The sequence below is a fragment of the Xenopus laevis genome, chromosome 5L (genome assembly GCF_017654675.1).
Source record: "Xenopus laevis strain J_2021 chromosome 5L, Xenopus_laevis_v10.1, whole genome shotgun sequence".
NCBI lineage: Eukaryota > Metazoa > Chordata > Amphibia > Anura > Pipidae > Xenopus > Xenopus laevis.
This window is the reverse complement of record NC_054379.1, coordinates 13,693,995-13,718,952: the sequence shown is the minus strand read 5'-3', so window position 1 is coordinate 13,718,952 and position 24,958 is coordinate 13,693,995. Positions and strand designations below refer to the sequence as shown.

General features: G+C 36.9%; 1 protein-coding gene across 9 annotated transcripts in view; it reads left to right on the top strand.

The window, feature by feature from the left end:
• The window catches only part of esrrg.L (estrogen related receptor gamma L homeolog), a 460,320-nt gene that overhangs the window by 316,741 nt on the left and 118,621 nt on the right, over positions 1-24,958 (top strand). For 2 of the 9 annotated variants that reach the window (XM_041562543.1, XM_041562544.1), the window contains exon 5: positions 618-694. Coding sequence is in view for 3 of the 9 variants with exons in the window: in XM_018262593.2 (XP_018118082.1) it covers positions 8,846-8,901; positions 13,913-13,990 (134 nt within the window). In the remaining 6 variants the exon portion in view is untranslated. Of the gene's footprint in view, positions 1-617; positions 695-8,666; positions 8,906-9,344; positions 9,429-13,912; positions 13,991-24,958 lie in introns of those variants that run through there. The other 7 variants (XM_018262595.2, XM_018262597.2, XM_018262593.2 and 4 more) reach the window with 6 other exon arrangements.

Here is a 24,958-nt window from a genome sequence, read left to right as displayed (position 1 = left end):
GCTTAACATGCAAGAAACAAATCGGCTTTGACTTTTTTTTTTAAATATATCTTTTCCAAAACATTAACCCATTCTGCATGAATAAATATTGACAGTATGGACAATTGCAAGCTTTGGGTTCTAGAGGAAAAGAGGGGGAAAGGATAAAAGCTGTGCTGCTTTTCCCCATGCAAATATGTCTGAGATTGTCAATGATTCCTGCTGGGAATATTTCACCAGCTCACTAAGTTTTCCCTTTGGTGATACGTGAGTTTCTGATGTAATTTTTACTGACATCCTACCAGTTGGATTATTAGCTTCACAAAATGAAAGTGAAATAATCCTGCATTAATTAAACAGGGCAAATAAATTCCCCTAGTTAAGTTATCTATTGCTGGAAACACAGAAAAGGAAGATGTTGGTGGAGGAAGGGTGAAGTAGTAGAATAAAAATATATTAAAAAACCACGGAGTATCATAAAGGTTGGTATTGGATTTTCTGGTTGGATATGGGTTTAACTATTTTTTTCCTTAGTAGATTTCTGTTGCTTTTAACAACACACTGATTAATATTTTGCATATGTTAGCTTTAAATGCTATTATTACATTATATTTAAATATTTCTGTTTCATTTATTAGGTACTTCAAGTTAGAGGCAGTCATTTTGTTGGGTCTACAAATCAAGACTGTCCTGTCTAAATACAGAAAACTGGAAGGTATGTTTCAGTTGATAATTCCATTATTCTATTATTCCATACATTTTATTCCCCAAAAAAACCTAATCCACTGAAATCCACTTGAAATAGCCAACTAGAGGAATAATTATTGGGCATGTAGGGTGTAGTGAGGTATATCGAGATTTTTCTGTGAGTCCTGTTGGTTTTTTATTCTATTAAAGGTATATACAGTATGCAAGCAACACAATGTATTTGACTCTCCAGTGACTCCTTACAGTTTGGTTCCCAACAAAGAACCCTTTACCAGGTTAATTTTTTTTTGTTAAAGAGGCACAATTTTGTCCACTGAGTGGCGCCTAACAAATATACAACTATGTACTGTTCCAGAATACATTTCTTCTGCCCTTAAATGTTTATTGCACAGAGTTTGTGTAAACTTCCAATTACTTGGCATGCTTCCAAGTCTGTGCATGGAACACCTAGGAGCAGTAGACAAATGGTATTGCCACATAATTCCCAACAAATTCCCTCCCGCTGCTTTTTTTTTAGCTAAAGGTTTTTTTTTTAACTAAAGGTTACAGACTGGCAACCCCCTAGTGTTTTGAACTTTCCCTAAAGTACATAATCATAAACATGAAAAATTTGCCCTGTCTTGTATCACATTAAGTTTATGTCATGGACAGACATAAAGTGGTGCAGCAGATGCACTAGGAAGATAGACAGTATCATAATCAGTCTTTTTGCTCATCCCCACCCCCGCACATCACACACACACACACACACACACACATACACACACACACACACACACACACACACACACACACATACACACACACACACACACTCACACATATTTATGACTCAGGCAAGATACAAATATATGTAATGTTGAGCTTTCACATCAGTCATAACCCCACCTGACCATTTACTTTTTTAAGCCCCACTGCTAATGGTATGGGCTGGTTTTGGAGACTTTGTACAGCTAATTGGAGACTTCTACAGGATGAAGGTACATACTGAGGACAGCACTACCCAATAATTTTTTGCATTTGTTTTATGTGTGCTTCTTCCCAACACATGGTTGAGCACCTCTGTATTAGGCAAACACTATATTCATTATTTATTTAAAAATGGCAATGCCTGCAAATATTTTCTAGAAATAACAGCTATTTGTCAACAGAAAGCATGTAACAGCTTTCCTTTAATCTTATAGGGTAATTCAATTATTATATTCACATTAAATCACTTACTGGATCCAGAGAAGAGCAAGGCAATGCTCTGCTGTTAGTTAGTGCTGTGTGCTAACTGAGTAAGCAGTGTGAGACAGGAAGTCAGTAGATTTCTACTGATATCTAGTTATACTGGATCAGATGATTGTTTCCTAATACTAATAGGTTGCAAAGCATATTTTGCAGATTGTATATTAGAGGTGTATAAAATGTTGTTTTGCATTTTAATTGGTTTGACCTAGAGGCTTTGGATAATGATAGCATATGATTTATTTTAGTAATAGTTCTCCAAGCTGTTCTACTTTTACAATATACAGGAATCATTTTCTTGAGAGGCCAAGCAGGGCAAGAGCTTCAAAGTTTCACATTCCTGTTCATCTAGGCAATCATCGCATGATACACTCCCTTTCCATTGGCTCTATTAAAGTAGTGTTAAAGGAGCAAAATGCTGTCCAAGCAGTATTGCTTGATTGATGTACTGAGCTGGTATGGCTGCAGGTAAGTGATTTGTGGAAAGTGGAAACAGGGGAAGGGAAACCAGAGGGGTGGAGAGGAAGGGTACAAGAGAAGGAGAAATTGAAAACAGCAACAAAGCAGTGAAAACAGAGAAAGAAGACTAGAGAGAATGAAGGGACATCAAAAAAGGTTAAAACTGAACTACTTACAGAAATAAAGTAAAGCACTTGAAACTTTTTAAAAAATTTTAAGGAAGCACTTCCTTTTTTGCTTCTTCACTTTTTCTCTGTCTGCTAGGTCTAGCTAAATGCTCTGGCCTCAATTTGTTGGATTCTGACATTTGTATAACTATTTCACTTCAATACAGTTTTCTCATTTCCTGTATCTTCTGTCTCCCACTCTTCATGAAATACCACTTATACCTTCACCTAATCTCCTTTTCTGGGCTTCTACCCCCAATTACCAATATTTTTTGCTCTCTGTTGGATAAAATATCTTGCAGATGCCAGATTCAAGCTTCATAGGTGGAGTTTTACTTTAAAAAAAAAAAAAGAGGGTGTAAGAGGTGCCTAGTGTCTCTCCTATCCTCTTTGATGCTACTTCCAAGATGGTGGTGCTCATAGCCATCACACTGGACACATCGCTGGTACACTGATGTCGTAGATGCATGTGGTCATGGTGGCCCAGACCGTGGGGTCTGTTTCCCCTATAGTTATGAAAATCTCCCTTCCCAGCCGCACTCATACCTGGAAAAGGCCTGGCAGTGAACAGAGATACGAGTGGGTGGCAGAGGGAGGGGATGGGAATGGGTGTAGTGCACATCGGCCCTCTCTAAATATATTTTTGTGGGGGAACCCAACACCTTAGACTTATGCCACAGTCTCCAGTAGTTATTACAACTCAGCAAGACACATAGAAGGTCTGAAATCCCTTTAAGCTACACGAGGCAACTTGTCACATTAACTTTTACAATGGAAGGTCGGTATGATAAATCACTAAAGCTGGCCATAGACGCAAAGATCCGATCGTACGAATCAACGTACGATCGGACTTTCCCATCTCCCGACCCTCCACTAACCATTCAGATCAAAGTCTTACCATTCCAATCAAATAAAGTAGTAAAAGAACAGATCTGCCGATGTTCTGCCCCTGACAGCAATCGTACGATACTTATGTCTGACAAAGCCAGTGACAGTCTCCCACTGAAAATCGTACGATCGGCAATACACGCAGAGATATTATCGGCAGGCGACAGAAATTTTCTAACCTGTCCGATCGACCAAACGACCGATCTCCGCCGGACGAAAAAAGTCGGGACTCCACACATGGTCCGAAAATCGTACGAATCCACAATTCGTACGATCGGATCGTTGCGTCTATGGCCAGCTTTAGTGTGATGATACACTTGCTTTATTAACTTTTGCTATTTAAAATTTCATAAACTGAGAAAGATTTGCTAAATATTATATAGGGGAATCCAAAGTGATTTCCAGCAGGTGAATATATTTTCCAAATGATTACAATTTTTCTCACTGTCAGGTAGATTTTATGAATTAACACATGTACCACACTATATATTGCTTTGGCCGATTAGTCAGCTGATAAGAATGTGTTTGAGCTTAACTCTGTTGTTTTCTATGGGGTGTTGGAACTCAATAGTGATGGGTGAATTAGCGAAATGCGAATTTTGACGCCCGCAGCAATTTTGATGCTCTTGTCAATTCTGACACTAGCGTCAATTTTGACGCCGGCGTTAGTGTCAATGGGTGTCTGATAATGGTGATGTGCGCTGGTTTTGATGCGAGTGACTTTTCCGACTCGCGTCCAAAATGTTTTTACACCGGCAAATTTTTTGGGTGCTTTCTTGAAATGCGGAAATTCGTTGCGAATTTGTGCCTGGCGAATTTATTCGCCCATCACTAGTACTGATCTCTAACAGCCCACTGAATCTTTATTGCATTAAAATTAAGCAGTGCAAGTCAGTAGGGCACTTCATTATCTGAAAATGTTCTTTTCTGCATTGTAACAGTTGTTACAGTGCAGAAAAGAGCTCTGAAAATTTAAAGATATAGGTATGGCTCTGTTATCCAGAAACCCGTTACCCAGAAAGCTTATAAGGGAAGGCCATCTCCCACAGACTCAATTTTATAAAAATAATCCAACTTTTGAAAAATGATTTCCTTCTTCTCTATTATAATAAAATAATTCCTTGTACTTGATCCCAGCTAATCCTTTCTGCAAGCAGAAATAAGCCTATTGGGTTTATTTAATGTTCACTAGGTATAAAGATCCAAACTACAGAAAGATCTGTTATCTGGAAAACCCCAGATACAGAGCATTCTGGATAACAGGTCCCTCATATACAGTATAGTCCGTTGGGATCCCTGATGACTACCCATACCTCTGCCTAGACTCTGCAGCAGCCACAGGGTCTGCATTTTGTATCTTTACATCCCAGGTGATGAGATGGAAAAATGTTTCAGACATAAACATTGTATATTATTATATATATTTAGGAACCCTAACTGATAAACAGTATACTGTAATTCTGTATAGGTATGGGATCTCTTATCCAGAATACTTGGAGCATGGGGCTATCCATAATGATGTAGATGGTGTCTTTAGTCTATAAAAAAAACATTTAAATATTAAAAAAAACCCGGTTGTATTCATTGTTTATCATAATGCATTTATCCAAGCTTATTTTACATAAAGTACAAGGCACTGCCTTATTACAGGAAAAAAAGCATATTTTTAAAAAACGGTATTATTTTCTTAAATAGGACACTATGGGAAATGGTATGGTAATGGTATTACTTATATTTTATAATTATATTATATATGTTTCATTTCTAAAACTGTATTTGTAGTGCAAGTCAACCTTCTCTGGTTAGGACACCCCTAGACTGATGCTAGAATACAAGCCAACAGCTGTGTATTATATATGCATTCTTTTCAGAGTACCGCTGACAGTTTTATATAATAATCAATGACAGGATATGCTGATATTCTCCCGTTCGTTCTCCTCTTGTGCTTTGAATACACCACAGCCGGGCTAGTGAATCACAATGTATAAAAGCAGTGCATTTGACTACCTAATTCATATGGAGAGAGTGGTGAAAGGCAACGCCGGTGCCAGATTGCAGGATTGCAATCACCGTGTCTATATTATCCTCACCCCAGGAAAGTCCCATACCCTCTGAAGGGAAACTCTCTCCAGTTATAGAGAGAGAGTAAGCCAATTGCTTTGTCTGTCACTGCTCTCTCTGATGTCTGTGTAAGAAAGCTGTGGTGATGAGGACAGGCGTTTGCGTTGATGAAAGATGGTTGGTGGCTAGGGAGTGTGTTGGTTGATACCGTAACAGCAGGGGAGTAGGAAGGCAGAGCCTTCTTGGTGGATTTTGAAGACATGAAAAGGAACCTGCTTGGGAAGATGGTGCGATACCATAATCCTTTAGGCTCAAGGAAATTAAAAACCCAAATCGAACACCCTCAGTCATTCCTTTATATATTTTAGGCACGTGAATTTTTTTTTTAAATCTAATTCAATTAAAATGATTTTGTCCAATAAAATGAAATATTATGTATGAATATTTAATTTTTTAGCACATTTTAAAAATTGGCTGGCGGGGGTATGACAGATAAATATATTGTGATCTTATAAGTGTCGGTGATGTTTTAGACTTAACGGCTATGCGTCTACGATGAGCTGGAATTAGAGTAGAGCAAAAGGGGCTTTTAAAATAGGCTCTTAATACGAAAGGGGCTCCATAACAAACAACAAGAAAATTTAAAAAAGGTAAAATGCTATTTATCTTTTCAAAGAGGTGTGACACGTCAATAATAATTGCTGGAGTCGTTTTCGAATCCGCAATACAGTTTCTTTTCTTCTGACTCCTTCTTTTAAAATTTTTCAAAAATATATATATATATATTTGGGCCATGTTTCAGATCAACTTCCAACAGAATCCTATAAAGAGTGGAAGCAACATTCCCCCAAGGATATTATAGCTTTCAGCTCCACAGGCCAGGTGAATAAAGACAAGGGAAGACCGAAAAAAAAATGTATTAATAAATTGAGGGCACGTGAATGTAAATAAAATGTTAAAAAACACCTTTTTAAATTGAATTTATGCCAAAAGGCTATTTGAATGTGAGCAAAAAAGCCCTTTATTGTGAAAGAATTTTGAAGCTGACTGCCTCTGGCTGCTTTAGGACTACAACTCCCAGCATCACCTTTAGATCAAGTCTGCCCAGCTGCATTCTCTACGCTGGGGTATAACAATCAGAGCCGTCAATACAGCAGAGGGATAATGCTGGAAAGTGGGTTCTTCTTCTCAGTCCTTCCTTTATTCTTTTCATGGGATTTTACATTCTGGTTCCAATCAAGAAGTCCTCACCAGAAGGCGTCTGAATGTTATAAACTGATGGAACGACTCCCCTGTTAAGGTTTGAGCCTAATCTTTTCCTTGTTGTACAGTGGCTGCAGAACGCTCACATTTTACCTCCTGTCCCAAAGCTATTTTCATTCTCCGCTCATAGCAAAATTTACATCTTAATTGCAGGGATCACATTTAACAATATAGACAGCGGAATGCTGTCGTTAATTAAGATTTTACTACTTGGCTCTTTTTTTTTTTTTTTTTTAACAGTGCGCAGCCACCGAGTTTGGGGCTTAATCCGATCCCTTATGCTTTACGTGGACCCAAGTTAATCGGCTTGGCCAGGTACGATACATCTTGGAATATCAGAACTTTCAGTCAACTTTTTTTAAAAAAAAAATGTATTTTTTCGGCTGCAATTTTCTTATTTCTTTTTGGAACATCGGATATGGCTGTATTTCTGTTCAGTCGCAGGCTATACCTGGGCATTGTTAACGCAGAGCAACATTAACAGGGGGTGGGATGAAACACAATTCTTTTTTTTTTAGAAAAAACATAGGAAAATGAAGAAATGGTTCAGAAACTTTTTTTTAGGCATGGGACATAAAAGTGAGCAGGTGTACTTTTCTCCTCTAGTCATTGATTAAAAGGAACCTTTCAAGCGTCTTATCTATCAACTTAAAGATATCCCATTAGAAAGAACGGGCTGCTCTGTATCTCCCCCCTTATTTCATACAATATGTTTGCCTTTTCTATCTCCGATACGTAACAATTGTATTCTACCTGAAATGGTTGCAGAAAATTAGAATTTTCTGTAAAAATGTAAAATTTTTTTAGATTTGATGAATTTTTTAAAAATTTTTTATTTTTTTTTATTTTTAATTTGAATCTTTTTTTTGCACTCGGCTCAAATGTTTTACTTTTTTTTAAATTTTGCAGCAGAGACCTTATTGAAATGTGTTCCGCTTGATCTTATTAAGAAGGGAACCAGTGTGGGGCTTGTATGGGGTAATCTAGTCACTGTCAGCAGGGAGACAGCAGTTGATCAATCTGACTGCCTCGGCTCTTCTCATTGTTTTACCATCAACTGAATCCATGTGCTACGAGTGTAAGAGTAAGATCTGATTTCCACTCCCTAACTCACTTCAAAAACAACAAAAAAAAAACAAATAGGGGTTGACAAGCAGACGGAGATGTGGTTATTCATTCCCTGCGTCTGTAAAAAAATAACACCTCTATATTTAGCTTGAACGTCGATTTGCGCTCTTCACCGACGCGTTTTTACCCACGGATAAAAGAGATCTGAATCCCATCGCTCCGATAGGCGGCATGTGAAGGGTTAATAGACATAGAAACTTTTTAATGAAAACAACTAATTCCATCTCTGGCGGCGGGGAGGGGTGGAGGGGAGATTCTAAAAAATGGATCTGATTTTTTTTTTTTTTTCACTTTGGTTATTGGAATTAAAAAAAATAAAGTAAAAAATACACTAGTTCAAAAACAGATACATCAATAAAAATATAAATAAAGGGCAAATAGAATAAGACTTTATTTCTGTGCCGGCTGGTGAAATGAAGAAAAAAAAAAAATGCATTAGAAAATGAAATGAGGCTCCAGAAAATCCAGTTTTCATTGAGCTCGGGTGAGTTGTGTTTAATGTTATAACAAACGTTTTAATGCCCAAAACAGAGAAGTCTTTTATTTCCCCTTTGTACTGTCGCCCTAAGGAAACATTTGTAGCACTGGAGAGAAGTCCCTTTCTATCTGCTTCAGTTTTCAGTCTGTTTCGTCCCCCCCCCCCACTGCCCTCCTCCCTTACTACCTGCCTATCTGTCACAATGTGTGAAGTGTCTGCCCTCCCCTGCTCCCATTGGCTATCCTCCCTCCAATCCAGTCGCCAAGTGGGCCAGAGGGACTGCATATGTAAAGCCCTACTTCATATTAATAAGCTGCAATCGGGGCTTTAAGTCCTTGATTAGGAGAGTGTGAGAGCTTTTGGTCCCAACTGGCTGTGCCCATAGGCTTGACACCAGGAGAACATTTCTGTTAATTGCGCTGTGCTCTGTCAAGGAAAGTTTGATTTATAGCTGGGGTGCACAAATTATGGTTGCTGAGCGCACATGGATTCGGTAGAACTTTGCCTCCCTGAATCTTTTTCCCTGCACTACGAAGAAGAGTAGGTACCTCTCCTTTTCTTTTATTCCTCCTTCTCTTTACACAATGCTTAATATTTCTTCTCCATGCATAGATGCAGGTAACAGGAAAAAGCTGAAAGGATTTTCTGTGCTTGAGTGATTGCCTGAGCTTGTCTTGTGTCTATTGTGTGCTGCCGGGTGCCGCTGCCTCCTTCTAATTCTGTGAGTGCTGAATTGTTTCAGTTGCTTTCAATGTGAGTCCTGTGACAATCAGTGGAACAGCTGTGTGACAGTCACTTCTTTTCCATGTTCTAAGAATAGGTCTCTTGGCACAAAAGCTTATGCAAGTGTTAAAATGTGCCTTTTTTTTTTTTAAACAAGCATGCCGTACATCTTCCTAGAATACCCTGGATCGGGGGGCAACCTGCAGCTGATTATGACTATAGAATAGCCCCTTTGAATTTGCAGCCTGTCACACACTTTAAGTGACACGTTCCGTAGGAGAACGACCAGGATTGAAAAGGCACGGTTAGAGAAAGTGTCTCCTGTGTAGTAGAATTCTAACAGGGTAAGCATTAACTAACTGCAATGCCTAGACTGGTCAATGAGTAACCGCGGGTAGTTGAAAGAGCAGAAACTAGGGGAAAAAATAAGGAGTTGAGTTGGGTTATAAAACGTAAATATTCTGGTTAATTACTGCATGCATTTTTTTTTAATTGTACTTTTTAAAAAACAGTTGGAATTTGTTTATAGGTTTTGAAAATGTCATTTTTTTTTGCTTGCATGTAGGATGTAAGAGTTTATATCTGGAAGGAGATGAGGCTGTCTTGTGTTTAGAGGGATCCAGCTTCCCATTAACAATGTCCCGGAGACCACCTAAACTGGGCATTCCTGTAACATAGGGCCATGTGTGCATGTGTCAACCTAGCTGCTCGCCCCGAATTGACTTCAGTAGCCGCTCATTGCAATGCAAATTTTAATTAAGGCTGGGAAGTGATCGGGAGCCGCAAAGCAGGGATTTGTTAGGTTGCAAAGGCAAAGGGGTGCAGCGCTTCAAAAGTTGCCCATTCAGATATGTGCCTAAAAAGGTTCATTCGGAGCCCGTGTTTATTTTGTGTAGATAAAATAGAATACTACATGGAAATATTAGATCAACTTTTCTGTGTAGACGCTGCCATGATACGAATCAGGCCAAGTTTTTCGAGTTTGGCTTAGAATATAATAAACATTAGGGCATGCCCTGGACTTTGGAAGCCTTCTTAAATTTACCTTCTTATAGCTAATTTGAATGATTAGTTTGGATAAGCTCCTTACAGAACATGCCTGGGAATGATCTGGGTGACACGTCTTTTGTGGCAGGGCAGGTGGACGCAGACCAATTGCCTTCGCTCGTACACATAGGCATCGATGCAGGGTTAGCTGTGTGGTTTGCGAGAGACAGCGCAGAATTATGAAATGATAAATAAATCATCCGTCTATCTGTTTCAATTAATAAACCACAGGGTTTATGTAGTGCATGCTGATATAACCTGCTACAGGCTGCCAGTGGCTTCCAGGCGTAGTCCTTCCAACAATTTATTCTTTCATTGTAACTTGAAAAAGAATCTCTTAAAAAAAATTTCCAGTTGGATTTTGGAATTTTTTTTTTGCTATCCAAACTGCCTGACAAGCGGGCGATGGCAAAGGAGAGACTGTTTCAAGACAAGTCGAGGCCAGCTGAATACATACACAGTCACAGTCCCAATAATTGTTAATAAAAGTAACAGATGCAATAAATAGATCTGCCTCTGCTGACATATGTGTCGGGCTAATCTTTGGAAATGAAACAGTAGGTCGCTTCAAATTAAAGGGAAAAAAAAAAACCCAACACAATCTACTTCTGATTAAAATGTAACGTTGACTAAAGGATTACGAAGCTGACTTAATTTTACTGACTGTTTTAACAGTTGTCACAGCTGTTAGAAGGCAGAAAGGCAATTGAAACAACCAACCCCCCCCCAACCACCACCCAAAAAAAAAAAGAGATTGTTAATAATATTGATACTCAACTGGAATTGGGAAAAAAACAAAACAAAGGTATTGCGTCTATATAGTTTGCATGTATTTTTGTGTTTCGGTTAATGGTCTGCAAAAAGTTGCTCAGAGGATAAAAACAATGGAGGAGGGTGTGCAACACTGAATAAGGCTATAATTGTATGGAGGGTTCACCAGATAAAGAGGGCCTACTGCTTGTCAAGAGTCAGAGATAAGATGACATTAGTGCTTGAATAAATGAATACACATCTTAAGTGATTGCTTTTAAATGATCATGTTTCCAACTGGGATCTATGGATGCTGTTCTTTTTTTTTTTTACTCCCCCCCGCTCTGATTTCCTTCCTTTTACTTCACTTTTACCCTAAAGTTTTCTCCCGAGAGGTTGATGTCAATAAGGCATCACAAGACACCAGAGAAATTGCGGCTCTTCGGAGAAAAATAGACAAAAAACCCCAATAGAGTGGACTAAGTTGAAAGGAAGTCTTAACTTGACTCCCGCTCCCAAGAAGAGTCATGGGCACGTTGGCTTAATTCTCTGCAATTCTCCCATTACCCCAGGGTATTTAACATAAAATGCTTTTTTTTTAACTCTCCCTCCCCATCCCAGTTTTTTTTTAATATAAATAACAAATCTCCGCTCTGTGATTTTTTTTATCCCCAATGCTGGATTTCCTTTACACATTTACATTTCTGACAGCTCAGCCTGTTCCGGAGAACTTGGCCCATCTTATAGAGCTGGATGCTCATTTTAATGTGTTTATGCCTCTGCTCTTTTATTTATTGAGCCTTGTGAGTTGCTGCTGTAATTAACCCATCTTATTAGCAAAGCCCTTGTGAATATCCATTAATTTCCCAGAATGGCTGGGCTTTCACTGCAATTTTCAAGGTGCGTTATGTGTTTTTCCCCCCTTTTTTTGGTGAAGTTTTATGGGGATGCTGGTACTCCAGTCTCCTTAATTTTAAGAATACTATTAGGTAGAACCAGGCTGATTAAATAGCTATATATGCCATCAAAACAGGGCAAATCATCTTGTTTTCTCTAAAATAAAACCTTAAAGAATATATGTATTATTTATTGTACCTACATTTTTTTTAAAAATAGTCTTTGTGGATTGAAATGCCTCCCATCTGCTCTTGGAAAGAAATATTTATTGAGACACTAGTATAATACACTTTGTGCAATTGTATTGATAATGCAATGCACCCCCTGCATACCCCCCTTGCGATTAGCTTGAAGCGTGCTTGGCTTTCACATCAGATGACCTGATAGCTTATCAAATTCCATGACATTAACTCATGGCAAATTCTAGCACGGAACTCTTTTATTTATTTTTGTTTAGAGTATCCAATCTAAGAATGGTCATCATAATGAAAGATCTAGTTATCCTTAAATAAATGTATCTTAAGTACCTTTGTCTTCTTACACTACAGAAGCACAAAAGGGAATTCCATAAAGCATTGTGATGCATTGGACGAATACCTGGCAGGGAAGTGGCTCAACTTGGTTGTGTTATTACACAACACAAGGGTTCATTTGGAAAGGAAAGTAGTAGTTCTGCTGAACGCTATCCATCATTGTATCCATCATTGCATCTTTAAAGCAGCTGTAGTTAAAGTGTAACCTACTCCCCAAATAGCAGTCATGATACAGGGGGTCCCCTGCCTCTTTTGAAGAGGAAATAGTCCTAGTCTGTTTTTCAACTTTCAATCAGTGCTCTGGACTTTATCTGCCATAGAAATGAGATTAAGCAGCATACATTGGAAGTGTTAAATTTTATAGATTATTTTCAAAACAACAACCTCCATAGAATAGCCCCGTTTTGTTGCTCTGTTAACCCTATCGATCACTGCGGACCCAACGCCCTTCTCTATATATTTGCTAGAATAGCAGGAGTGATCTATTCTATGTAGACATGAATAAACCAGCTTAACAGAAGCCACATCTCTAGAGGATGCTTTTGATTTTCCCCGGCCTGCTTTCCCCCAGTCTTTTTATTTTTTTCGCCCCTTTCTTTTTGCATTCCATGGCCTTGCATTAAATTGTCATTGTCCTAAAGCACATGAGAGAGAAATGAATTGCTGTTCTCGACATGCTCTGACAGTGAAATATTTAGCCCCTCTGCCTCCAATCATACTTTATGTGTAGGTTTGATAGTGCAGGAATGACATCCACCATCTTTTTCAGCCTGACATCCTATTGCATGCGCTCTCCCCACTTGGGCTTGACTCCTGCACACTTAACACACTGTTAAGTGTTTGATACATGTATGTGTGTGTGCTCACAACTCTCTGTTCCACCTATCTGTGCCTCAAACACTTACTGTAAGTTGTTGGCTAGCTGTTTGTGTTTGTGTGAGCGTGTATTTGTGTACGTGGATACAGTATATGCATTATTTGTATGAGTGAAGGTGATTGTATAGTGTAGGGTTGGTTTCAAATAAATTGCAAATATCTATCTCTCTATCGTCTATCCATCTATCTATCTATCTATCTATCTATCTATCTATCTATCAACATATCTACATGAATTAAATGCAAACAACTTGACTGTACTATTATTCTGCTGAATATATTTAAATTTCATAATGGCTCTATAGTAATGCTTATAGTCAACATGCATGTTATATGAACATTTACACACTCACATACAATATTAATATGATTTTAGTATGGAGCAAAATACTCACTCCTGCAGACAGACACACACTCATAGATGCATACACAAGTCACATATATATATTTATATTTACATACATGTATATGCGTGTGAACATATTTAGTGTATATATGCATGCGCACACATAAATATATATATATATATGCAGAGACAGACAGCGATTGATCGAGAGATTACATATCTATTCATAGGGATATATTATATATATAGATGATTTGGGTAACATATACAGTCCATTAATATTTAATGAACGAATTACAGTAAATATGTTGTTTTGCATGTCTTTTTTTTAAAGGCATTTCCCCCAGACAACTGATAAATTCTTTTATCTTTATCTTAGGGAAATGGTTTATATACACAGGCATGGTGTAAATGTGAGGACGAGCTCTTTTTCTGAAAATAAAACCTTACCTTCATGGTAGGACGATATCATTTTTTTACTTTTTTTGTATGTCTGATGCATTTTCAAATCTAACATGTTTTGCGATGTTTTGGCACCCCTCTCTCCATACACCTCCCCCCCCCCATTATTATTCACACCCAATTTAATTCTCTGGCAAAATAACACTTAGCCCCCCACATAGATGTACTTTGCAAATGCAGTCATTTGCATTCACAAGGTTTTTTTTTTGTAAGCTGGGTTTCTAAATTGATTGTGCAGCGGAGATCTCTCCATCGTGGGGTCCCCATCAATATGCGCAATTCTTTCTTCTCCTTGGTTATCATCTATAAAGCCGCCTTTTGTATTTTTATCAATCCAAACCACTGTAATGCTTCCCATCACCAAGTCATGAAATCATCTCGTATTCTCATAGACACGTATTTTTCATATGTGTTGAGTAAATGTTGTCACGATTCATTTTCAAAGTACAGTTTACTACTTGCATGAAACACAATGTGCATCTTCTCTTTCCAGGGCAGGATGAGTCTCTTCCAATAATTAAGATGATTTTTAAAGTTTGTTTTGATATCATATGTAGTGCCCAGAAGTTGTGTATGTTTAATATATGTACATCCCATACGTTTACGTGTATTTATAGAGGTAGATTTTCTGTTTTCTCTGAAGCTACACAACTGCATAATTCTTCCCCCCTCGACCAACAATAAAATTTTTTAAGAATGAAAAATATCTTTTTCTATAGAAATTAAAATAGGACTGCTTGGGATTGAGCCCTAAAAGCGTAGTAGATCTTTCTACAGAAAACCATTTTTCCCTACAAAAACATAGAATTATTTAACCTTCGATGGTGCATATTAACTTAACCAGAAAAACACATTTTTTTTCCAGTTGGTTGCCAATGGCTCAATGAGATATTGAGATATTTTAAGAAAAATTGTGATCCCTCAGTTGAGGATGATTTAATTATTCATTGTTACTGTTCTGGAAACCAAGCCACCAAATCCACTGCAGTTTTTTTTTTTAACGTAATATTGTTCTATAGATTTTTTAGTATAATTTCTAGGCTTGTTAAGATCTGAAATGCATTATGGTGTTCACTTCAGGGTCCACTGCTGATGTCCAGTACTTGACAACCTCAAGCCTTGTTGGCGCTGAGTGGAGATTAGAGCATGCATTTGTTGACTAATATGTAGACAGCATTGTAAACAAAGTACAGGAGAATTAATGGCGGAAACATTGTCTGTTGATAACACTTAGAAATACATTTAAATCATATATACAATGGAGTCAATGTCAACCATGTTATTGTAGATGTGGATGTCTAGTGATAAACAGCCTGGATAGGATAGATTCAATTGTAAAATGTCTCTCTTTTATCATGCCTTTTTATAAATGCATTAAACTGGCTTCACACAGAAGAATGCAATCCTTTAAATATAATTAAAAAAATGGCTTCTCATTGAAAACTTTCAGAGCCATAGCCCTTTAAGGCAGAACAAAACTATCTAAAATTTTAGAATGTCTGGGTATTTTTAACAAATATTTGTAACATAAATTTAAATAAGTGCCGAAAAACACACACATTATTATATTTTTGTTGTGCTTAATTAATGACAAGCAGTCGTAGTTTATGTTCTTATCCTTAAATTCAAATGTAAAAAAAATACAAAATTTGGTTGAAAAAAATATGTATACGGCCCAAATGAATTATCATAATGCAATATAAAAAAAACGCCCTTTTTATTCAAATAAGAACATGCATTTCGCACAAAATGGAGCAAGTCATATTTTCCCTTGTCATTTCTTCAAAGCAGGTTGTCCATCTGTTAACACCACTTGTGTTTCCCATGTAATGAAGTGTGAAAATGTAAACTAGGCAGCAGCACTCTTTTTCAAACTGTCAATTGAAAAAGTTTGAGGACCTCTAACTGGATATTTTGCAGCTGTTTTTCAAAAAAATTCACTCAAGGAAAAAAGTAAAATAAAATAAATGGGTAGCTAGCAGCCCAACCCCTAGAGGTAGTTATAGAGGCAGATATTGTGGAGATGTTGCGTTTATTGATCCAGGCATTAAAAAAAAAGGCAAGAAAAGTATTTAGAATAATCATGGCACCGATTGTAAAACCATTTTCAACCGTGTAAATAAACAGATATTTAACAACTGTAAACATTTGAAATTCTTATTGCAGCACATAAATAATTAGCCAACGTTGAAAAAAAGTTGATAGAATGAGTTACCTAAAAGATTTCTTATACGATTCCATAGGGGTTTACAACGAAGCTGAAAGGGGTCTTTACATATGTAGCTTAGGGCTGTTCTATACCATTCCACTTAGAAGAGAGAGAGCGTTTGAATATTGCACGATTGTTAAGTCATTTTAAAAATGTTTAAATTGTCTTCTGATTTCATCTGAACCTTTTCTTGAATTTATATTACTTTGTGAAGGCCAACTTCGAAGTTACATTTTTAAAATTGCTTTGTCTTTTAGACCAGTATTAACAGATGCCAGGCTTAAAATGATATTTCTGTTGACATCCCACCTGATATATATATACTGTCTCCAACAGAATTTAGCATCAGTTAAATAAGGAAAATCCTTACATGCTTTTGTAGATACAGGTATAGGATCCCTTATCTGGAAACCTAATATCCGCAAAGCTCCGAATAACAGAGACATCCCATAGACTCCATTTTATCCAAATAATCCACATTTTTAAAAATAATTTCCTTTTTCTCTGTAATAATAAAACAGTAGCTTGTACTTGATCCCAACTAAGATATAATTAATCTTTATTGGAAGCAAAACCAGCCTATTGGGTTTATTTCATGTTTAAATGAATTTCTAGTAGACTTAAGACATGAAGACCCAAATTACGGAAAGATCCATTATCCGGAAAACCCCCAGGTCCTGAGCATTCTGAATAACAGGTCTCATACCTGTACCAAAGGGAAATACTTAGTAGCAATAAGACATTGGCTATGAAATTTATTAAATACTAATAAATATAAACGAAGATTAGGTAGTCCAAATACCTTTTGTCATGCAAAGTTAAAATGAATTTCTAGGCAGCTATTTTGGTACAGTATATAGACAAATATTTGGAAAAAAATGAATTGGTATTGATTTTTTAGCACTCTTCTTTTACAATAAAAAATATTTGATTTAAATATAACCGTTCACTGAGAACGTAGCAATCACAAAGAAAATGCTGAGAGCTAGAGGAATTGTTCAAGTAGCAATTAGGAGGGTTAAGTAGGAACTCTAAATAAAGGCTGCGGCAAAGCACCTTATTATCCTGCTCCCAAAATAGGAATTAACACAGGTGGTAATGGTCATATCAGAGAGCCAATGAGAAGCTTGCATTCACTCAAACGACACCTGTCCCATCTGTCTTATGTCTGCTGTGTCACGGTTGCTGGTGCAAGGATTGGCTTAGGTCTAGATCAGTGTGCTTCCTACCATCAAGAACCTTCTCTTCTAGAACATGGCGAATTCCAAAGCAAATTCTATACTCAAATCCAGGTAGTGGGGTAAGTAGGCCATTTATTTCAAGCCTTAAGTGAAATATTTAAAATATAGGGGGAAAAAATCCACGCATAAAAACCTTTAGCTATGGCAGAAGGAGCATTGAATTGTAAAATAAATTAGAAAAATTCACTACATTAACTTTGCTGTCAGAAGGTCAGAGCAGAGCAATCGTGCATTTCAGGCTGAAAATTCAATAACCCCTTCCTTACCAAAGGCGCGTGCAATGCATGAAAACTACTGTAAAGCCATTTCATTAGCCTCACATTGAAAACATTTGTCTTGGGGTCATGAACAGGGCACGTGACTGCCAATTCTCATTCACTGGGCCGGTGCATCACCTAAGTTTCCTTGTTTATTTGTCTAATAGATTCAATCCATGAAAAACATTGTGTATGTGTGAGGCTCTCCCTTTTAGCCACACTAATTTCTAGAATTTTACTAAAGAAAAATGCAGGTATCAATCTAGTCTTACCTTCAAAAATAAGACCATGCTAAATAAGCTTGCAACTTCCAAAATCCAAAGATATTTAAAGTCTCACCTTTAAGCTCATGGAGACCATGAAATACGGCCAGAAATAATATATTTGATCAAATTAAAAAATAAAACAAAAATCTTTCATACTTAATTACTTTCATTTTATTTAAGCGAAAACTTTTAGACAATATACATGTAAATAAGGTTCCCCAAATACTTTTAAAATTAAAAAAGAGAAAAGAGCAATTTGTCGGAACTTCTAGCAAGATTTTATTCCCCTTTGTGCTCCTCTTATCAAGTCTTTAAAATTGTGTTGAAGTTCTTCATTCGCACTCGGTTGACCCTCCCATATAGAGAATCATGACATATTCTACTGACACCTGTCTTACTCTGTATTTAGGAAGAGTTGTTGACCTTTAACCCACCACACTAATAAACAGTAGGAAATGTCTCTGTCGGTTTGTATCTCTGGTGCTACGAAGACAATGGTCATCTGTCAAGGTTAAGAAAATGATTTCTGCATGCACAAAATAAAACAAATCAGAAACTGAAAATACCATAGCAATTATTTGAGGAGAACCGCTATATCTAGACACTTTACAATAGACTGTTTAGTGACTTACGAACTGTTCCCAGTAAGCCAGTAGACTTATGTTGTGCTGTTAAGAGTGAAGGAGTTAAACAACACTTTCTCAGAAATGTACATTTGTACAAAGATTTATCCTTACAGTAGTTCTTTGAATCGGACATGTTATAGATAATGTCAGCTAGCAAGTCACCATAGTGCTATAACAGAAAAAGATCCGTGTTATTTAGCAGTTTTGTACTGGGGAGGGTAGCTGTGAATAAAATGTGAAAACATGTCACTTTCTGTAATATTACGGACAATAAGAAGAGATCTTAATACGGCTCTCCTTAAAATTTCAGCTTTTGAAACAGACGCATTTGTGCTGTTGAGTTTATTGGGCATAAAGGTGTTTTTCTCTGAAAAGGTCAAATGATTCTTTTTTGTCCCTAAAAATCACACGTATTTGTGTTCCTTCAACTAAAAGAAATGCGACTCCTAGCATTTGTGCATCTATCGGTTAGTTAACGGTTTGGGTTAAGATGATGTGGTGTAACGGGATTCCATACCAATAAAAGTAATGGAGAAATTTCCAGAAATGGCTGCCTTTAGCTGACACTTTGGACGTGAATAAAATGGCAATATTGGGTCCCAAACCCCACCCCTATTGGAATATAACGCATTGACCTTGACATAAAATATTCAGTCTGGAGATAAATACATAATAATAATTCAGATATGCAATCTACTATATGTACAGTATATCCTTTATCCAGGAAGCTCAAAAACATGGTGGTCCCTTCCTACATGTCCTCCATTCAGTTTCTGTTTGATTTGCTTTTTCTCTTTAATAATAAGACTGTTGTTCGTGCTTGATGGTATCTAAGCTATCTTAAATCCATGCTGATGGGAAAAAAATATTTTATTGGGTTTTTAAATGTTTCAAGGCTTTTTTTTTAGTAGCCTTAAGGCATGGTGCTCTAAATACAGTCCCAGACAATCCAGATAACCGATCACATACCGGTCTAGTAATAATGCTTTAAATCAAAATCATCTTAGTATAATAGCTCCTGAGTTTATTTTTTGATATTCCAACAATGCGCTACATTTATTTGAACATAACCTTCAATAGGTCGCATGCGCAAGTGATACAATTATCCTTGATGTCATTTTCTTTTTTTCGCGATACGCACAATTGTGTGTAAATACAGTTCATTACTTTAGATTATCTGTTTTCCGTTAAGTGCGCTGGTTAAACAGCTGATACAATTGAAAAAGCTTTTCAAATGCTGATATGCTTTGAATAAGAAAAGAGTAATCTTTTTTTTTGACTGGCAACACGTTATCAGTATAGAAAAGTGCCAGCACTTTTACATTAACAATTATGAAAAGTTTCGGATACAAGGTATATAAAGAGTGAGAGTTTTTTTGGTGCCCTCTTTTACACGTAATGATGCTTTATCAACTCATTGATCATCTAGGAAAAAACTTTAATTTGCCTTTTTTTTGTACGATATGTTTTTTTCATAAGGACTTCTAGGGGCATTTGAAAGCTACAATATGTGTAAGGAGGTATCCTGTCTAGTTCCTAAAGAGTTAATTTAAAGTGACTGTGCCTCTGTTAATAAATAGTTTAATTTTAACTCTCCTTAACTGAATAGAGCTGGTGTTGACGGGATCCAAGAATAGACAGTGATGAGAATTTGAGGCAGGAAACTATTTTATCGCCAACTTATGCTCCATTATAAAGTAGTGAGAAACTTTTCATATACCACTTTCGGCAACACTTTCTTTCTTCCTTTTCAAAATAGACCCATACTTTTAGTGAACATGCTGTTATTTAGTTCATTCAAACACAGGTGGGCCAGCTTAGATCTCTCCAATGTGTTTAATAGGTTCTCTCCTGTTATAAACAAGATATATGTTTTGTACCTGAGACTCTACTTTAGTTTCAAAGGCAATAAATAGTTTATTTAATAATAGCAACTCTCAAAAAACAAGCAAAACCCTGTGATTTTTTGATGTTTTTGGAAAATCAGTTAGTAGTTTGCCAAGAGGATTCTTCAAGGAGGAGGAATGAACTCGGACGTTTCTGATGAGCTTTGAATTAATGTTCTGCATTGGCCATGTCTATTCATGATTTCAGTAATGAAAGGGTTACCAAAGGTTTAAACACAGGGTTATTGTTTAAATTCCCCTTTTATCTCATATCTCTCCGTCTCCATTTCTCGGTGTCACTCTCTCATTTTTCTTCATTTTATACTTGGAAGTGGGTGTTGCATTCTGATGTGATAAATGATAGTGCAAAAAGTGTTCGGATTGATTTTGGATTAGTATTGATTGTTCTTGATTAGATCACTGACACCCTGGGATCAATACAATTCGATAAGACACTGCGCCCTGTTTCCTAGACCTCTCTTTCTCTCTCTCTCTGCCAGCCGGGGGGAATTCAAGAAAACTGAATGTTCGAGGATGATAAATTGACCAAATGTCCATCTGAAAGAGGAAAAAAAATCCCTTTTCTCTCAACGATAGGGCCTTTGCTTTAGTCAGTAAAACCTCTGTTTAATTGATAATGTGAAAACATTTAACATTTAAAAAATAAAAAAAATCAAATAAAACTTGAGCTTTGCTAGAATTAATACCAACAATAATATATGCTTTAATATCTGGGTCCCCAATACTTCTGATCTAATTAAAATAAAATTATACCAGTCATGTGGCAATAAATTGATCTACCAATTCACTCACATTTTTAGTAGAAAATGTCTCCGAATCGGGAGGAGAATGTTGGCAATGAAAACATTATACAATATATTATTTCTAGCACATTTAAAAATAAATCTTACTTAAATAACACTTATTAATATTTCTCACAGTCACCTGAGAATACAGGTGAGTTTCTTTTTGATAAATAGTCCTTGGCCCCTAAGGCAGTAATATGCAAATGAACCCCTGACAGAATTAGGATCGGTTCATAGAAATGACTTTCTTAGCGCAACAAAAACACTAAGTATAAAGTCAGTTACTGGTCAGTTTACAATCATATCACAAGTTACTGCGGCATTCATGAAGCTTGAAACCCACAATGCTGCAAAATTGCTGAGAATTTCCTATCCGATATCAGTAGACAAATATGTTCACTTTATCTCCATCTACAAATTATTACATCTTAAAAACTACTTGTAAAAAAAGGCAGTAGATTTCAAAATATTCTCACTTTTGTACAACCTTGCACTTGAGTCGGCACTTAAGCGTTGCTTTTCCTAAACCACTCATGACCTCCTCCCCACCCCATGGACTATTATTTCTCTTAATGTTTTACTTGCATTTGCTTTGGAATGTGATTAATCAACCTTTATTAGTGCCACCGGGGCAAATCCTGCGTGGCGGTGAATATTTTTAATTAGGTCTCCTGATTAAACCTTATGATTTTAAAACATTTCCATATGTATATTTTTTTTCTGGCTTCTCAAGCAAGAATAAATTGCTGCCCTTCCTTGATGCTTTTTAAATCATCTTTAATCTGATCTATGATAAACACTGGTTGCTTTGCCAAAAGCATCCCCACCAAAAAAATAAAAGAAATCCAAGCAAAGAGAAGGGTCATAAATTATTGTTGGACCTTTTAATGGGATAACGTGGTCTGCTAGTGTATTTCATTGAATTAAAGTAGAATTTCGGCCCCCGACCAAAGATTCAGGTAGATGTTGCTGAGTAGTCAAACACTTTTGGAATTGCGGTTGGTCAGCTTAGATTTTGTAAAAAGAGACGATATGTAATACTACTTGCTCAATAGTAATATTATATTTATATTTAATAAAGTAATGGTTTGCAACTGTTTTGAATAGCAGTTCTTCCCAACTCGTGATGATGTTGTGATTCACAAGAGCTGGAGAGCCATAAGCTTTGCACTCCTTGTGTAGGAAGAAAATGCCATGATTTTCCCATATTGAAACACCCTTTTCCTTGTGGTACCCAACAGGGCAGGTCTCAGCTGTGCATTGGTCAGAAGTGATTACTCAGAACACGCAAGTTTGATCAGTGATTCTCCCGCAGTCAGTAGTTGGAAGGGGAACTGAAGTGGAACTAAAGTCGTTGCCTTATAAAATAAAAATAATGGGTACACCAGTAAAAAGCTGCGAGGGATGAATACCTCCATGACAAGATTTATGGAGCCCTATCCTTTAGTGACACCCACTATATGACAGACTCATTTAGCAGCCTTGATTGCTTTCTTCCAGCCCTCCACAGCTGGACCTCAGACACCTTCCATGTTCTAAAGACACAAACAAACAAGCCCTAATGCGTCGTTGTACATTTTCCCTTTCTATTCTTCATCTAGACTTGGAATTCCTTTTTTTGTGCTATGCTAAACATATCAAGATGCATTGCTTGTGTATGTTAAGGCAAGACAAGAGTTAAAGATATGTTTTTGTGTGTTATTTTGTGCTTTTTTATATGTGTGGAAGAAGTATTATCTATAGAATAATGGGGTCCCCATTAGAGAGTACAATTGAATATATATATATATATATATATATATATATATATATATATATATATATATATATATATATATATATATATATATATATATACAATCCTCCTGTAATTGATTAGAATCTATTATCTATATATCTATCTATCATTGATCATCTCTCTCTTTCAATTTATATATCTACTTAGATTGATCCTAGAATCTCTCTCTCTCTCTCTCTCTCTCTCTCTCTCTCTCTCTCTCTCTATCTATCTATCTCTCTCTCTCTCTCTCTCTCTCTCTCTCTCTCTCTCTCTCTATCTATCTATCTATCTCTCTCTTTAAGATACCCCAAGAGCTGAGCATTTTTGATTACCCAACACTAAATATCTAGACTTAAACAACCTTATTGTAAAGGGTCCTTATTCTGTATGCAGTGAAAGAAAGGTTCATTGAGAATGGTATTGTAGTCTAGCATGATCTGCTATGTCTGGCTATTATCTGTTGGTTCCCAGTTGTGTAGTAGAAATCTACATTTGTTAGGTGTTTTTCCTGAAACAGAAACCTCTTTGCAGTCTTACAGCCTGTCTGTATTGTAAAGACGTTTCCATCACAATAAACCTAATGAAAGGGCTGTGTGTGTGTTATGTAAACAGTTGAACAGTGACTGCAGTTCTTGGATCTGTAGAGGGAGTCATTATGTCCCCCCATTGAAGTGAGCCAGCGAGTTCCTTCTCTTCCATTCCAAGTCAAGTCCTCTGGTGCAGCAAGAACCGCATCTCATCAGCAGGCGACCAGTCGGCAGCAGGTGTGAACAACATAAAACAAGATTCGAGAGAGGCAGAGTGTACACTATAAACAGAATGCTCACACCCCTCTTGCCCCATCTTCAAAGGAGAGCAATGCACGAGTCACTGTGGCCCTACATTCCTTATTTACTAAACAGGAACCAGTGTGCAAATAGATTTGTGCAGCTGCGACCGAAGGGCCCTCATATCTATATTTAACAGAGAAACCCCTCCTTGGTAATAGAAGACAATAGATCAATTTTCTACAGCTAAAATTAAAGTTACAAATCAATGATACATTTGTTACGTGTACAAGTCAAGCTCTTCACTTAAATCCTTTTTTTCCCTTGACTACAACTCCCAGCATGCTTGCCATTTAATTATATCTAAAGAATGTTGGAAACCATCAAGGGATTGCTGGGTTGTACCTTTCTGCAATTCTTGCTATGGGGTGAAGTTTTAAAATCCATATATTTTAAAGTAAGATTGTTCAAGTTGCAATGAATCATGTGACAAGTGACATCACTCAGCTGTGATTGCGACAGATGACATCACCCAGCACTGTTTATAATAAGAAATAAAATACTTATAATAAGTATAAAACATAATATAGCTACATTTGTAAATGTCTGAACTACCAGGCTTTGCTGGCCAGTTGGGTCTGCTACTGAGTAGGGCTGAGGATGCTGAAGATGATTTTGGAATGATCGACGGGTTCTCACCCAGCCAATAGGAAGTGATAGATCACAAGTGGTAGAGTGAAAGTAGATCAACATACCTATGCTTAGAGCTTGGATGATAAAGCATATAAGTGTGACTGTGTAATTGGCTTATTTACATGTGTATGCTTGTGTAACCCTCTGGATATCTTAGTGGCAGTGTATGGAGCAATTTGAGGTTTGGAATTGTACTGGATAACAGATGATGAATTCAAACCTTGGTGTTGTTGACATTTGAAAATAATTTGTTGCCGGATGTTGGGCCTTATCAAAATTGGGTAAAAAGGGGGCATAAAGCACAACACCTACAATAGACATACTCATGATCCTAGAGATGCACTTATATAGAGAGTTATAGAGTAAAAACAAGTCATTTCTTATAAACAGGGACTTTGTGACTTGGGTTGTAGGGTAGGATCCCAACCGGAA